Source organism: Schistocerca nitens, chromosome 6, assembly GCF_023898315.1.
Source record: "Schistocerca nitens isolate TAMUIC-IGC-003100 chromosome 6, iqSchNite1.1, whole genome shotgun sequence".
Lineage (NCBI taxonomy): Eukaryota > Metazoa > Arthropoda > Insecta > Orthoptera > Acrididae > Schistocerca > Schistocerca nitens.
This window is the reverse complement of record NC_064619.1, coordinates 392,965,328-392,979,319: the sequence shown is the minus strand read 5'-3', so window position 1 is coordinate 392,979,319 and position 13,992 is coordinate 392,965,328. Positions and strand designations below refer to the sequence as shown.

Sequence of the window (13,992 nt, the reverse complement as noted above, 5' to 3'; positions counted from 1 at the left end):
AAAGATAGGATTAACTGAAGTAATTTTTGAGAACATTTCTCATGGAGAACAGTGGCTATTCTTAGCACTTTAAAACGAACATAAACAGACTCGACCACAAGAAACCTTCATTTTTGTGGTTACCGGTTTTGGTAAGTTACTGACCCTCATACCATGATGGTAGGTGGTGGTGGAGAACGGAGCAAGTGTTATGGACTAAACTGAGCAGTTGATGTTCATGGAGTCCATAACTTCTCCTCCATTCTCCGCCACCATCTACCACCATGGTATTAGGTCTGAAGATGGTCAGTAACTGACAGAAATTGGTAACCAATAAAATAACGGTTTCTTGGGGTTGAGGCTGTTTATGTTCATTACAAACTGAAGTGTTTGATACTGCTACACCAATTCAACCTAACTGACCCCTTTCACCTTAATTTACATCTCTGAACATGCTACAGATCAGACTGTAAAAATATTTAAGATTTTTTATTTAAATGCATTGGTTACACCAAACTGTAATCACCCTGTCACTTCCCAAGCTAACTTAGACCTTCAGCTGCCCTACAGATTAGTGTGTCACTACATCATACAGTTATTAAACTAATATATACACAACAGAATTACTGCTAGTGCTCTGTAACCTTCTGTTTGTGCATGTGTGGCAACACACACCATGTTGCATTACGTTACTGTATGACGACGACGTCCAGAATTGGTAGGTTCAGTTGACCTCAATGATAAGTAAGATTATTATTTTACAGTGATTACTTAATATATGTTAGGAAGAATAAATTTATTTAACATCAGTCATCATAACAAAAAATTAGAACTAATGTAAAAGAACATGTATGAAACTGTTAATGTTTATGTGGTCAGTTGCCAATGTATCAGTTGTTGCCTTCTGCCTCAAGATCTTTGCTTGATGTTTACTTAATGATTATTCTGACATCTTGGAAACATGAGCAGTTGGTATTATTGAAGAGTCGTCCTCCACTGACACCGACAGTGGAGAATGAACCTTTGAAACAGATGCCACTCACACTGGCGAAATGACACGAAAATCATCAAACAACTGTTGGCAAAAGATCCTGAGGTAGAAGCTAATAGGCAACATGTCAAAACATGAGGTTTTGGATTAATCAGCAGAAAGACAAGACAATGTCAAATAAAGAAAAATCAAAAAGTGTTCCACAATTCTCACAATGTATAATGAAAAACAGCAACAATGTTGTAAGGTTGGATTTCATATGTACATTTCTTTCTGTGTATGTATTTGTGCATTTAACTCCAAAAGCTGTCAGCAGCGCTCTCAAGCCTTCATCTTTCACAGATGCATTACATGACACACTAAAGTCACTTGCATCCGCCAGTGCTGGGAAGATATAGGGAAAAACTCTTCTCACTGTAGAGTACAAGCAACTTTATAAGACCTCTGAAGCACATACACTTCCGACAGTGATAGTAAGCGGATTCTTATGACACACAGATTTCAAGCTGTGAGTGGTAGACAGACTATTACAACATGCTCAAGTTGTGAAGTCTTACTGCTCTTTATTCCTGATTTATTTGGGTGCACAGAACACTCTAAAGCTCCCTGCAAATTTCCCAATTTTATGAAATCGGGATTCATTGCTATTCCTTGTCTAGGAACGACTTTAAAATACAGACAGTTTATCGGAGACACAATGACATATATATGACACATGGATTTCGAGTTGCATGCGGCAGACCAGCAGGTATGTAAAAAACGAATACACAACGACTGAACAGCAGAAGTAAAACAAGTTTGTTAAAACAGCTATGTAAAACAGTTAAGAGCCCCAACATACCTTTGCTAGATAATCAATAAAACAGACTGATATCATTAAAAATGTACTTTATGTGCGATGAGTGGCAAACAATTAACTATCAAATTCCACATCGTACACAGTATTTATGACAAAGGTCAACCACCAGACTGATGATTTCAAGGGCAATGAATGCGCCTATATACAAAATGGGAGTGCTAGCTTACACGCAAACTGTAATAAATTCTACAACAACTGAAGCACAAGTACACATTAAACCTTATAAAAGCATATAAAATGATTAACAAACGACAGTATGAAAATAAAATTATTACTGTGTAAAGGGAAAATCAACAGAAGGCAAACTATTCAAATTTTATCATCATTTTATGGTGACACCATGGTCCACTGGAATATCTTCGACTCAGCGATGTCCACTTCCTGCTATTGAAGCCAGACTTCAGTTCACTTATTTGTGTTTCCTGCCAGCCTCGTCTCCAGGATACTGTACAGTTTTGTATACCACGGTTGTTCCAGTAGAGCGAGGGCTGGGGTGGACCACCACACCCAGACTGCCGGTGCCTGTTAGGGAGCAGATGAGGCAACAGGGCATCCTGCCAACCCCTCAATGGGCTGACAAGGCTGAGGTGCCCTCCCTTATGAGAGATTGCAAAAACCCCTTCACAAATAGACAGTAAAACCAGGTCAGCTGCTGATGCATCATCCGCTAACACCAGGTGGTAGCAATTCAGGACAATTAAGGGTCTGCCTCAGGATGACTAGGTTAGGACAGTACAGCAAAATGAGGACCACCATCAAATGAGCAATACGACAACAGTGGGGTGGTCCCTCATGATGGAGGAGATGACCAAGAGTCAGTCAAGTATGGCCAATGTGGAGCTGGCAAAGGACAGTGTAGTCCTTGTGAGAGGCCCATATGGAGGACCTCCACAAATTTGTGGTCTCCTTTACCGCATGTAGTTTGTTTGGCAAAGTCCAATTACACTGTTCTGTATCTAAATCCTTAGAACTTGACAGCATAATACCGAGCAAAGATCTGATTCCAGAATACCGATCTCAAAAGGTGGCCAATTTGGCCAGCGTGTCAGTGAGTAAGTTTTCCGGGAATCCCAACATGACCTGGGGTTCACGCGAAGACAGACCAAACATCCAAATTGCTCAAGGGCAGGTAGGAAATTCTGGATAATCAACCAAGGGATGATAAGTTTAACATTGGTGAAGAGCTTGTAAACTGCTCATAGATTTGCACAGATGAGGAAGAACTCTCTGATGCAGGAATGGTTATACTCAAGAGCACAAGAGATTGCTACTAACTCTGCAGGGAAAATACTGCAGCCATCTGGCAAGGAGTGGAGTTCATTACATCCCACAAGAATGTAAGCAAAGCCAGCATGACCGGGCAACCATCAAGTCATCATCAGTATACACTGACTTCTGAAACATGCCAAGAATGGAGAATTGGCAGTGAAGAGCCTCAGGATGATCTGTGTCTCTTGAAACTTGTGATAGGGCAAGACCAAGCTGTGGACAGGGGCTGCACCACAGAGGTGTATGGGAGTGGGCCCGGTGGTAGAGGAGAGAGCTAGAGTGTAGAAAAAAAAGGAACTGTATGCAGCTGGCGAATGTAACCCCAATCTGGGCCAGCATTGTGGGTGGTGGATCTCCATATCTGGAAAGAGGAGACAGTAGTTCGGGTGCTCCAGGGAGCAGTGGTTGTGTACCACATAAATGATTGACCGTTGCAGTAACAGAAGTTGCAACAGTGGAAACTTGCCTCTGCTGGGAGGTTCATTATGGGCTAGTCCGAAAGGCACCAGTTGCCAGTCATACTCCACAATGGCATAGTGGATCCAGCACCTGTAAAATTGAAGGTGATGTCGAGCCAAATGTAAGATATCTATAATCTAGATGAGACTGGACCAATGTTGTGTAAAGCAGTATCAAGGCAGCGCAGTCTGCACCACAGTTGGTGTTGCTGAGATGTAGATAAGCATCGGGTTGTGTCTGCTTTAGTAGTGGAAGATGGAGAAGCCATGTCAACTAGGCATCAAAGACATGTCCTGAAAAACGATGCGAGTCCACCACATTGAGGAAAGAGGGACTGGCCAAGAAGGTACAGATTCGGGTGGGGGTGGACTGTACAGTGATGACAGAAATGTGTAACGCAGGACTTGGCAGCTGAAAAATGGAATGCATGAGAGAAAGCCTAAGATTGCGCTCAGTCTGTTGCTCCCTGGAGTCTGCATTCAGCAACGCATATCACGGTCAAACAAAAATAAATGCAAAAATTGTCAGCATACAGAGTGGGGGAGACTGTAGGTCACACAGTCACCACCAGACCTTTGATAGCCACTAAAATTGGGGACACTCAAAACAGAACCATGCGGAACCCCATTCTCCCACAGATGGGATGTGTTACAGGAGGCACCAACCTATACCTGAAAAGTGAGACACGAAAGTAAGTTCTGGATACAAACTGGGAACAGACCACAGAGGTCAATTCGTGTAAGGTGACAAGGATGTGATGGTGCTACGTGGTATCATATGCTTTATGCAGATCAAAAAGATCTGCAACAAGGTGTTGATGCTGGGCAAAAAACATTCAGATGGCAAACTCCGCATGGACTAAATTACGTGTAGGAGAGTCACTCAGCAAAAACAACTCTGGGCTGAAGCCAAACTGTCCTGGGATTCAAGGATTTAATACACAATTCGACTCACCATACTTTCGAGTAACTTGGAGAGGGCATTGGTTAAACTGATCAGATAATAGCTGTCCATCTGAATAGGTGGTTTACTCTATTTCAAAACTGGAATAATGACACTTTCTTGCCATTGGAAAGGGAAATTCCCCCCTCGCTACAGCAATGGTTAAAAAGCACAAGTATATGACACTGGTTAGCCCTCGATAAGTGCTGAAACATCTGGTTGTGCACCCGTTCTGGTCCAAGAGCGGTGTCAGTGTAGACAGGAAGGGCGCTGGCGAATTCCCACTTGTTAAACAGGGTGTTATACGGCTCTAGGTGGCATAGAACGAAAGATACAGGGGGACATTCGTGATGATGTTTGAGAAGACGGAACACAGGCGGATAGTGGACTGATGCAGAGACTTGGGTGAAACGCCAAGCAAAATGCTCAGCAATAGATTATTATTATTATTATTATTATTATTGTTGTTTGTGGGGCACTCAACAGTGTGGTTATCAGTAACCAAACAAATGGCCAATCTTTATACAGTCCATTGTCACCATGTTCTTGAATGATCCAGAGACAGCAACGCTAACCACTAGACCATGAGCTGCGGCAACAGAGTCTGAGTTTGTGAGGATAACACCAATCAGAGAAATTTCTGGGACACCCATATGAGGATGGCAGCCTAAAATGCACCCGATCTTTTCCCATACCTGTGAAAGGAGAGGATGTGGCCCTATGGTAGTGAAATACCATTCCCCACAAATCTGTTTCTGGTTTTAGGAAGATAATGGACCCCTAGCAAGAAACTGTTTAAAGGCCAGGAGCTGGTCAAGAGATGGATGCAGGCGGTCCACCAAGGGACAGTCTTCCATTAGGGAGAATGCAAGGAAGAAGTAAATGTCAAAACAGCTGCCGAAAGGATGGCATCGGTCATATGGATTCATCAGTGCCATTCTGTGACGGAGTGGTTGGGATGGCAGACAAGGAAAAGATATCCCAATCTGCATTAATAAATGCATACCTGGGAAGGTGTCTAGGCAAGTGATGCTGAAGAAAAGATACGAGGATCAAAAAATTTCACACAAATCGTCATGGGCTCTGTGTTGAATGGAGGGGAGGAATCCAGGGCTACAGTTAGAAGGCCAAGAAATTGCCATGTGCCACACCGAAGTGTGTGGGGGCTCCTTTGTTGAGGAGGCATAGATGAAGCCCTGCCAGCAAGTCTTCAACAATTCTGCTGCAGTAAGTGGTCACAGTACAACCCCACAGTGAGTTATGGCTGTAAAAACCACAAGTAGAATGAGAGGGGGAGGGAGTTGTCTAAGAAGGGCAAGAAGAGAAGGAACCATAGACAGCCAGTCTGGAGAGATAAAGATTGCTTATTGTTACCGCAGAGTCTAAATGGATCTGAACAGCCACCACTTCAACCACAGTACGAATAGGATCCCAAGAACTAACAATGTTCATCAGGACCAACATACAGACACTACCAAAAGCTCGTAAAAGGCCAATATGGTTCCAGCAGAATGCTTGGAAACCACGAAGAGTTGGTGAGTAAGTACCCACAACACAAGCTACAGAGTAGAGTGAAAGAAGAGTTCCAATTCCAGAAGCTGACAACAGTAACTGTTACAGTTCCACTGGGGGAGAGTAGTACAAGAGGCCAGATGGATACTGCATGGGTCAGAATGGCCATTGTGCCAATCCAGTGTCTGTCATTGGTGAGGACGGAGTGGCATCCACGAATGTAAGATCGGAGCCTGATTGGAAGGGAGAGGCAACATCCTCTAGGGTGTTGAGGGGCCTCATCCTAAGGGTTACACACCTTCATCTTCATCTTCAGGATCCAAAAGAGAACGAGTGGCCTTGAGGCCCACAGAGCACGGGTAACATGTTTGACTCTACATAACATTGTCCTGGAGGAAGAAGGAAACGATATAACAGAAGCAAAGGTCAACATTGATGATATCAAGTGGAGATGGCTGAATTTCTGTTGCACCTCTGAGTAGGACAGGCAGTCAAGAGTTTTGAATCCCTAAATCTTCCTTTCCTTTTTATAGATTTGGCATCCAGCAAGTGAGGAGAATGTGGGCCAGAATAGTTCATGCACTTGGGCAGATATGGGCAAGAACTCCTTACATTGAGAGGGTGGCTGCACTCACTGCAAATAGGATTTGCCTCACAATGTTAAGACATGTAACCAAAAAGGAGACAACGGAAGCAGCGTATGAGGGGATATAGGGCTTCAAATTACATTGGTAAACCATAACGATAACCCTGGGACAAATCTGTGGACTGTCAAGGACCAATTCTCATCAGGATGGTTCTTAAGCATTCACAAACACAATGGGAAGCCAATTGACTGACAGAAGAGGTTTTAAACAGTAGGGAACAGATTGGATCTTACTGAGTGAGTCAACTTTACCAAGTTTATCTTCAATATGTTCTACAAAAAAGAACGATTCGGTAGCAGCCCAATAAAAGGGAAAGCATTTTGCCACAAGTTGATGGGCCCGGCCCTCCTCCCAGGCCTGTCAGGGATGAGAGGGCCTAGGAAGCAAATGTAGTACTAGCAGAGAGAGAACCGTATTTGTCTGAAGAGACGAAAGTGTGGCCATGACTATGGAGCTTAGAAAGCTTCACGTGCTCAGCATCTGCCCTGTAACACCCACTCTAATTAGGGGCTCACCTTGTGGCCACCACCCAGCCGCAGCAAGTGCCACCTGGCACAGTGGTCATTGCCTAGAGTTCCGACGTCTGAAAAAGATGAGCAACCACTCTTAGGCACACACAAGGCAGTGACAGCTCAGGTACTAGAAGTGTGATCCTTGTGTTGTTAGGGGGCTCAGCCAGACAGGTACAAACCAGACAGGTATATAATAGCTGCACCACACAGACAGGCTACACATGCTGGTGACATGGCGGGGAGGGTGTGGGGCCGAGGGGAGGGAAGTGAAGTTCTACAGTGGTGAAGGTGTGGGGAGCGGGGGGGAGGGGTTAGTTAGGAAGCCATGCCAGAGACATTAGGGAGGAAGTTGCTCCAAAAATGGCTCACACTATGGAAACAGACTTTAGAGAGGGAGGTCAGTCTCGAAGAGGGATCACAAAAAAATCGGGGTGGGTAGGGAGGGAGTCAGGAGAGTGGAAATCCAAGATGCAGGACCACAAAGGAACAGATGAACCAAGGGAATAGCTGGGTCTTCATAAAAGGAAATATCAGGAGAGAAAGAGTGTGGGATGTGGGAGGGGGCAGCGCGCAGCAGCTAGGATGGGATGGAGTGGATATGATGGATATGGGACAGGGAATGAAGCCCAGGAGAAAAGAAAGCCTGCAACAGGATTTGAATAGGAGGTGCTGGATGGAACGATTGGGCACACCTTACACCTGGGTCTTCTATATCTACATACATACTCTGCAAGCAACCATGTGGTGTGTGGTGGGGGGTACCTTTTACCAGTACTTGTCATTTCCCTTCCTCTTCCACTCACAAATGAGTGAGGGAAAAACAAGTGGCTACATTCCTTCCTATGAGCCCTAATTTCTTCTATCTTATCTTCATTGTCCTTAAGGAGAATGTATGTTGGCAGTAGCAGAATCGTTCTGCAGTCAGCTTCAGATGCAAGTTCTCTAAATTTTCTCAATAGTGGTTCTTGAGAAGAACAGCACCTTCCCTCCAGGGGTTCCCATTTGAGTCCCTGAAGCATCTTCTTAAACACTTGCATGTTGTTTGAAACTAACAAATCTAGCAACCTGCCTATGAATTTCTTCAATGTCTTGCTTTATTCTAACCTGGTATGGATCTCAAACTCTCGAGCAGTACTCAAGAATATGTCACATTAGCATACGATATGTAGTCTGCTTTATGGATGAACCACAATTTCCCATAATTCTTCCCATAAACTGAAATCTACCATTCACCTTCCCTACCACAATCTTCACGTGCTCGTACCATTTTTTGCAATGTTATGTCCACATATTTAACCAACATGATTGTTCCATGCAGGATGCTACTAATGCTGTATCCAAACATCACAGGTCTGTTTTTCCTACTCGTTTACCTTAACTCACATTTTTCTATATTTAGAATTAGCTGCCATTCATCACACCGACTAGAAATTTTGTGTAAGTCATCTTGCATCCTCCTACAGCCACTCTACAATGACACTTTCCCACACACCACAGCACCATCAGCAAACAGCTGCTTACCGAATGCACAATGGCTTTCTTTCCAGCCCTGAAAGCTATCTTTCTACAGGGCTCCACAACACGAAAAACGTTGGGGCTCCTGATAACTAGCAAACCTCTACCCACTTGTGCCTTCTCAGAAGCTGCTTAAAGGACATGATCCCTGCGTCAAGAGATTGGGACTGGAAATGGCATATGGATGGACTAACATGTTATGGAGTTGGGACTGCAATTGAACATCCTTTAAGAAGGGTGGGAAGACTCTTGAGTAGAATGTCCCTCATTTCAGGGCATGATGATCAGGTAATCAGGACACGTAATAAGAGCCCTGACAAAGGATGTGATTCAGTTGCTAAAGTACAGGGTGGTAATGGGTGAAAAAGGGAGGGGCTCCTTTGCAGCTAGTTTTTGGGGGTGGAAGGAGGGTAGAGTGTATGTGACAAAATGACATGGGAGATCTGTTCATGGACTAGTTCAGAGGGATATTACCTGTCTGTGAAGCCCTTGGTGAGACCTTCAGCATACTGTACAAGGGAGTTATCATCACTATATATACACTGTCCCCAGATGGCCAGTCTACATGGGATGGATTTTTTGGTGAGGAAGGGATAATAGCTGTTGAAATGTAGGTGTTGGTGTTGGTTGATGGGTTTAATATGGAGGTGTGGATGGAGCCTTCAGATAGGAAGTGGCCTCAATAGCCAGGCCAACATCCGACCCCTCTTAAATCGGTGTTCTGTCAACCACCCAACCTCTATAACATCGTAGTCCATCCCTATGTCACTCCCAATCATAACCCCTCAGCACAGGGATCATATCTCTGTGGAAAACATAAGTGCAAGACCTGTCAAATTCCCCCCCCCCCCCACCAGTACTTCCTACTTCAGTCCTGTCACATACTTATCTCACACCATCAGAGGATGAGCCACCTGTGAAAGCAGCCATATCATATACCAGCTCTGCTGCAATCATTTCTCAGCTTTTTCTATCTGTACGACTACCAATCACACATCCACCAAGATAAATGGTCACCGCCAAACTGTGGCCAAGAGCAAAATAGATCAACCTCTGGCACAACATGTAGCAGAACATAATATGTTAGACTTTAATGGCAGCTTCACAACCCAGGCTATCTGGATCTTGCCCTCCACCACTATCTTTTCTGAGCTGTGCAGATAGGGGGGGGGGGGGGGGGGGTTTATCCTTACAACATATTCTCCAGTCTTCGTAATTGTAATTCCTAGGTATTAAGGAGAATTTACGGCTTTTAGATTTGATTGATTTTTTTTTTTTTTTTTTTTCCGTCTAACTGAAGTTTAACAGATTCCTTACAGTACTCATGTGGATGACCTCACAATTTTCATTATTTATGGTCAATGGACCATTTTCACTTGACTGTTCTCCCACTGAAAGCATTGGGCAGCATCTTGGACAAGAAATGACCAATACTCAACAAAATCAAGCATGCAATTACTTCACCAGGCCTAAGGTTCTGCTTCACAGTTTTAAGATATTGTTTTTCTTTTTGAAACAAAGTAGAGAATGGTCATATTAGAGATTTGTGATTCCATCTTTCTTGTTAGTTTCAAGTAATGCACAATCTATTCCGGTGCATTGTTCGCCCACCACAGTTTCTATAGGACCAATGTCCTTGTACAGATTAGTAAGATGCGAGACAAGTGCATTTCTCCCAGGACATTTCTCACATTGATGTAGCATGGAAGTTTTTGATTCAGTTCTGCAATTTGACAAATCCATAAAAATGTATAGCCCTTGTCAATCAATTTGTACGTTATGCTCTTTCAAGTTATTTAGCTACAATCATTTCAGTCTTTGAAATCTGAACAAAATCTGACATGGTCAAATGGAGACCACTTCTGAAAACAGACTACTTGACATGGAATCACCCTTGTTTTAAGTATTTGGTAGCTGTGGAGTACCACCCACACATACCACATTGCCTAAGCATATAAAAAGGCAAAAAATTGGACCTACCTAAATGTATAAAAAATATATGTGTACAATTTTTGAATCAGTATAACAAAGTAGTTGTGCCGAAAAATAAAGTTATATTGCAATTTCTTTGTGCCCAAGTCTCCTTTTCCTAGTGTTTAAGGATGATCAGGAAAGAAGACAATTCCACTACACAAGAACAACCCTGAAATTGTTACCTTTGAGAAAAAAGGAGACAGACATATTAGCCTCCAATCCCTAGTGTACAAAATATTCACTAAATTAACCATCAAACACATTAAAAAAATATCAGGAAAATGAACAAGCCAACTGTTGAAGTGAATACAGAACAGAACTGTGAATCTGAATTGCCACTCAGTCTTTCCTACACCAATTTCAACAGAAGAGGAAATATTCAGAACTGAAAGAGCAGTCAGGCAAGGTGATTAAGTATCACAAAAGCTATTCTCAGCAGACCTAGTGAAGTTTCCAGATTTGTAGTGTGGAAAAATGTAAAAGCAACCTGTGTCAAATGTTTTTTATTCCAGTCTTTGATCACAATATCAATTCTTTAGACGATGACCGGTTTCAGTCCGTAATGACCATCCTTAGATCTTTTTTACACCATGAGGATAAGTATGGTCATTACGGACTGAAACCGGTCATCGACTAATGAACTGATATCATGATCAAAGACTGGAATAAAAAACATTTAACAGTATTGGATCACTGTTTGTTTACGCAACTATGTCACAGTTGGAGGAATTCATGTGACTGGGACACATCTGAAATACTTCATATGCTATTGACATTCTACTGTTTGCCTACAGTGCAGGTCAACATCAAGAATTAAAAAAGTTAATAGCGCAAATCTAAAAGTAGGCCTGAAAATCAATTATACTAACACTAAAATAATGTACAATAAACACACAAAAAAGAAAATTCTACAACTTAATAAAGTACACATTGAATAAGTGAGAAAATTTCATGTTTACGGCAGTTTTAGGCAATGACTGGATGAACAGGAAGAGAAAGAATTTAAGAGTAAAAATAGACTGGAGTAGTAGTGACAAACTAAATAGGATTTTCAATGCAAATTTTCCAATGGGTTTGAAAGGTAAGTGTACAGTCAATGTGCCTAACACACTTTTGACCTATGGCAATGAAACAGACTTTTAGCGCATAAAGCATTCAAAACTGAGGATTTTTCGTGGAGCAAAAGAGAGATGCATATTATGGTTTACTAAGAAAGACAGAACAAATCAATAGATTGGGTACAAGAGTACAGTGAAAAATGAAATTAAGGTGGTGTGGGCACGTGGTCAGGTGAATCAGTGTTATATCGATCAGGCACATTTTTTTGCTGGATTCCAAGGGATTAGGAAAGATGGAGACCTAATAGAATGTGAGTAAATGTCATTAGAAAGCATACAGGAGCAACATGGATGCATCACACATGGGAAGTCTTGATAAGGGCTTTGTCCAGACATGGACTGAAGTTACATGTTAGACACCCCTGTAATCTTGTTTGTGGTAACAGACTTATTTGTAGCACAGCCCAAGGTCTATGTTAGGTTGGAATGTGACAATTTGGTTGAAAGTTGGGGAAGCCAATGAATGTGAAAGCAGAAATCTGGTTGTGTTAACAAACTGACCGGTAGTAAAGTCTAATGTTTATCTCCACACCACACAAAAATGAATGGGGAGTCCAATACATAACTTTTACCCAGAAGTGAATGGCATATGGTTGATACATACATTTGACAATTTTGCACAAAATCATCAGTATAGAAGGTAAATACTTTCAAATAGTTACATGCAATACAACATCTTTATTGTCTGAATTTAGCTTTGTCACTAGTGTATAGACACACAAACAAAAATGGTCCTTTTTGTTTTGGTACAACAAATTTTATGTAAGTACTAAACACAATAAGTGTTGGCAATAGTTTTGTCAAAAATATATAAACTTGACAATGGATTGTTTAAGATATTACGGAAATCAGGATTATGCTGTTTCACTTTTAAAAAATACGAATCAGTTAATGCCTCTTGTTTAGTAACTGAAGCATTACAGTTGTTCACTGCAAAAAGTGGTTGACAAGTTTTGTATTATATGAACATACAACAGTACTAGCATTTATTATTGCACAATGCACTTATCACATATAAAGGCTGTTTGGGAGGAAACTGAACTTTAAAGGGAATCAAGTCCCACAGGATACATGCCTACATTTCTGGTCAAAATTTAAGGAGAATTGGCTCAAACATTTTATTAAATACTATTATGCACGCAGTGTACCCAAAATTCCTCCGATATTCGAGTTTCAACGACCAGATTACAGGTCCAAACGAGCCTATATTTAAAAGGAGCAGTCATTTACTTATAAACGGTGTGAATGTGCTGAATTATACTGGCAACTTTCGGGTGGAGAAAAAATTAGAATATAGTGATGTAAGATATTACTATTGGTACGTATACAGTACATCGTTTAAAAAGATCGACTACAAATTCTTGAGTTTGGCAAGTATTTGAAATCGTGCAGTAATGCCAGTAAGCTAATGCCACACAATTCGTAATTAATGGCTGAAAACCAAAAAAACTTCCTGGGCACACTTTCAGCCTAGACATCGAAGTCTTCGCAACTGGCTGCATGAGGTTACATACAAACAATCAACAGGTATAAAATTCGAGCACACTTTCAGCCTAGACATCGAAGTCTTCGCAACTGGCTGCATGAGGTTACATACAAACAATCAACAGGTATAAAATTCGAGCACTGATACAAACGCAGGATCGACTCCTCAGATTGTAAACCTCTAGCAATTTTGTGAATGTCATGTGTTATTAGTGATTATTTACCCTCTCATTTTCGACCAGTAAAAGCATTAAGTGAACTGGATAGTAAACTCTATGAGAAAATTCAATTTGTCCCTTGCAATCACAATTTTAAACGTCCGGTATAAGTACTAATATATATACATTCGACTCTATCAATGCTTGACGTTTGATTCCATCCTTATTAATTACTTTATAAAACTGGTTTTACGTACCATTTACCCCACCCCGACACTTCCCTAGCCTCTACAGCTAACATGTCAAGTGTCAACTGTCTTGGATGACAAATAAACCAATGCCATCTCGACGGCTACCACTGAATCCTCTGATAGTCTGATGTCTGCTATATGCAAGTGTCGTGTGTGGTGTATCTTTGATTGGAGCTGCTTTGATATCTTACTGCTTTCAGCTTTGCATTTGTAGTGTCGGTCACATAGAGAAATTTCGTATAGCGAAAGTTTGAGTGTTTGGAGCGCAGTATGTTGCGTATTGCGTTGAGACAGTGTAAGTTGCTGTTTGTGCTATTGAAA

General features: G+C 41.8%; 2 protein-coding genes across 2 annotated transcripts in view; one reads left to right on the top strand and one right to left on the bottom strand.

Moving 5' to 3' along the window:
• The window catches only part of LOC126263709 (uncharacterized), a 98,759-nt gene extending 84,970 nt beyond the window's left edge, over positions 1-13,789 (bottom strand). Inside the window, exon 1 of the mRNA XM_049960850.1 lies at positions 13,678-13,789. The gene's annotated coding sequence lies outside the window, so the exon portion shown is untranslated. The remainder of the gene's footprint in view (positions 1-13,677) is intronic.
• Positions 13,790-13,807: 18 nt separating this feature from the next.
• Positions 13,808-13,992, top strand: part of LOC126263710 (NADH-quinone oxidoreductase subunit B 2-like) — a 41,395-nt gene continuing 41,210 nt past the window's right edge. The window contains exon 1 of the mRNA XM_049960851.1: positions 13,808-13,966. Within this exon, the coding sequence (XP_049816808.1) occupies positions 13,942-13,966 (25 nt within the window). The 5' untranslated portion in view covers positions 13,808-13,941. The remainder of the gene's footprint in view (positions 13,967-13,992) is intronic.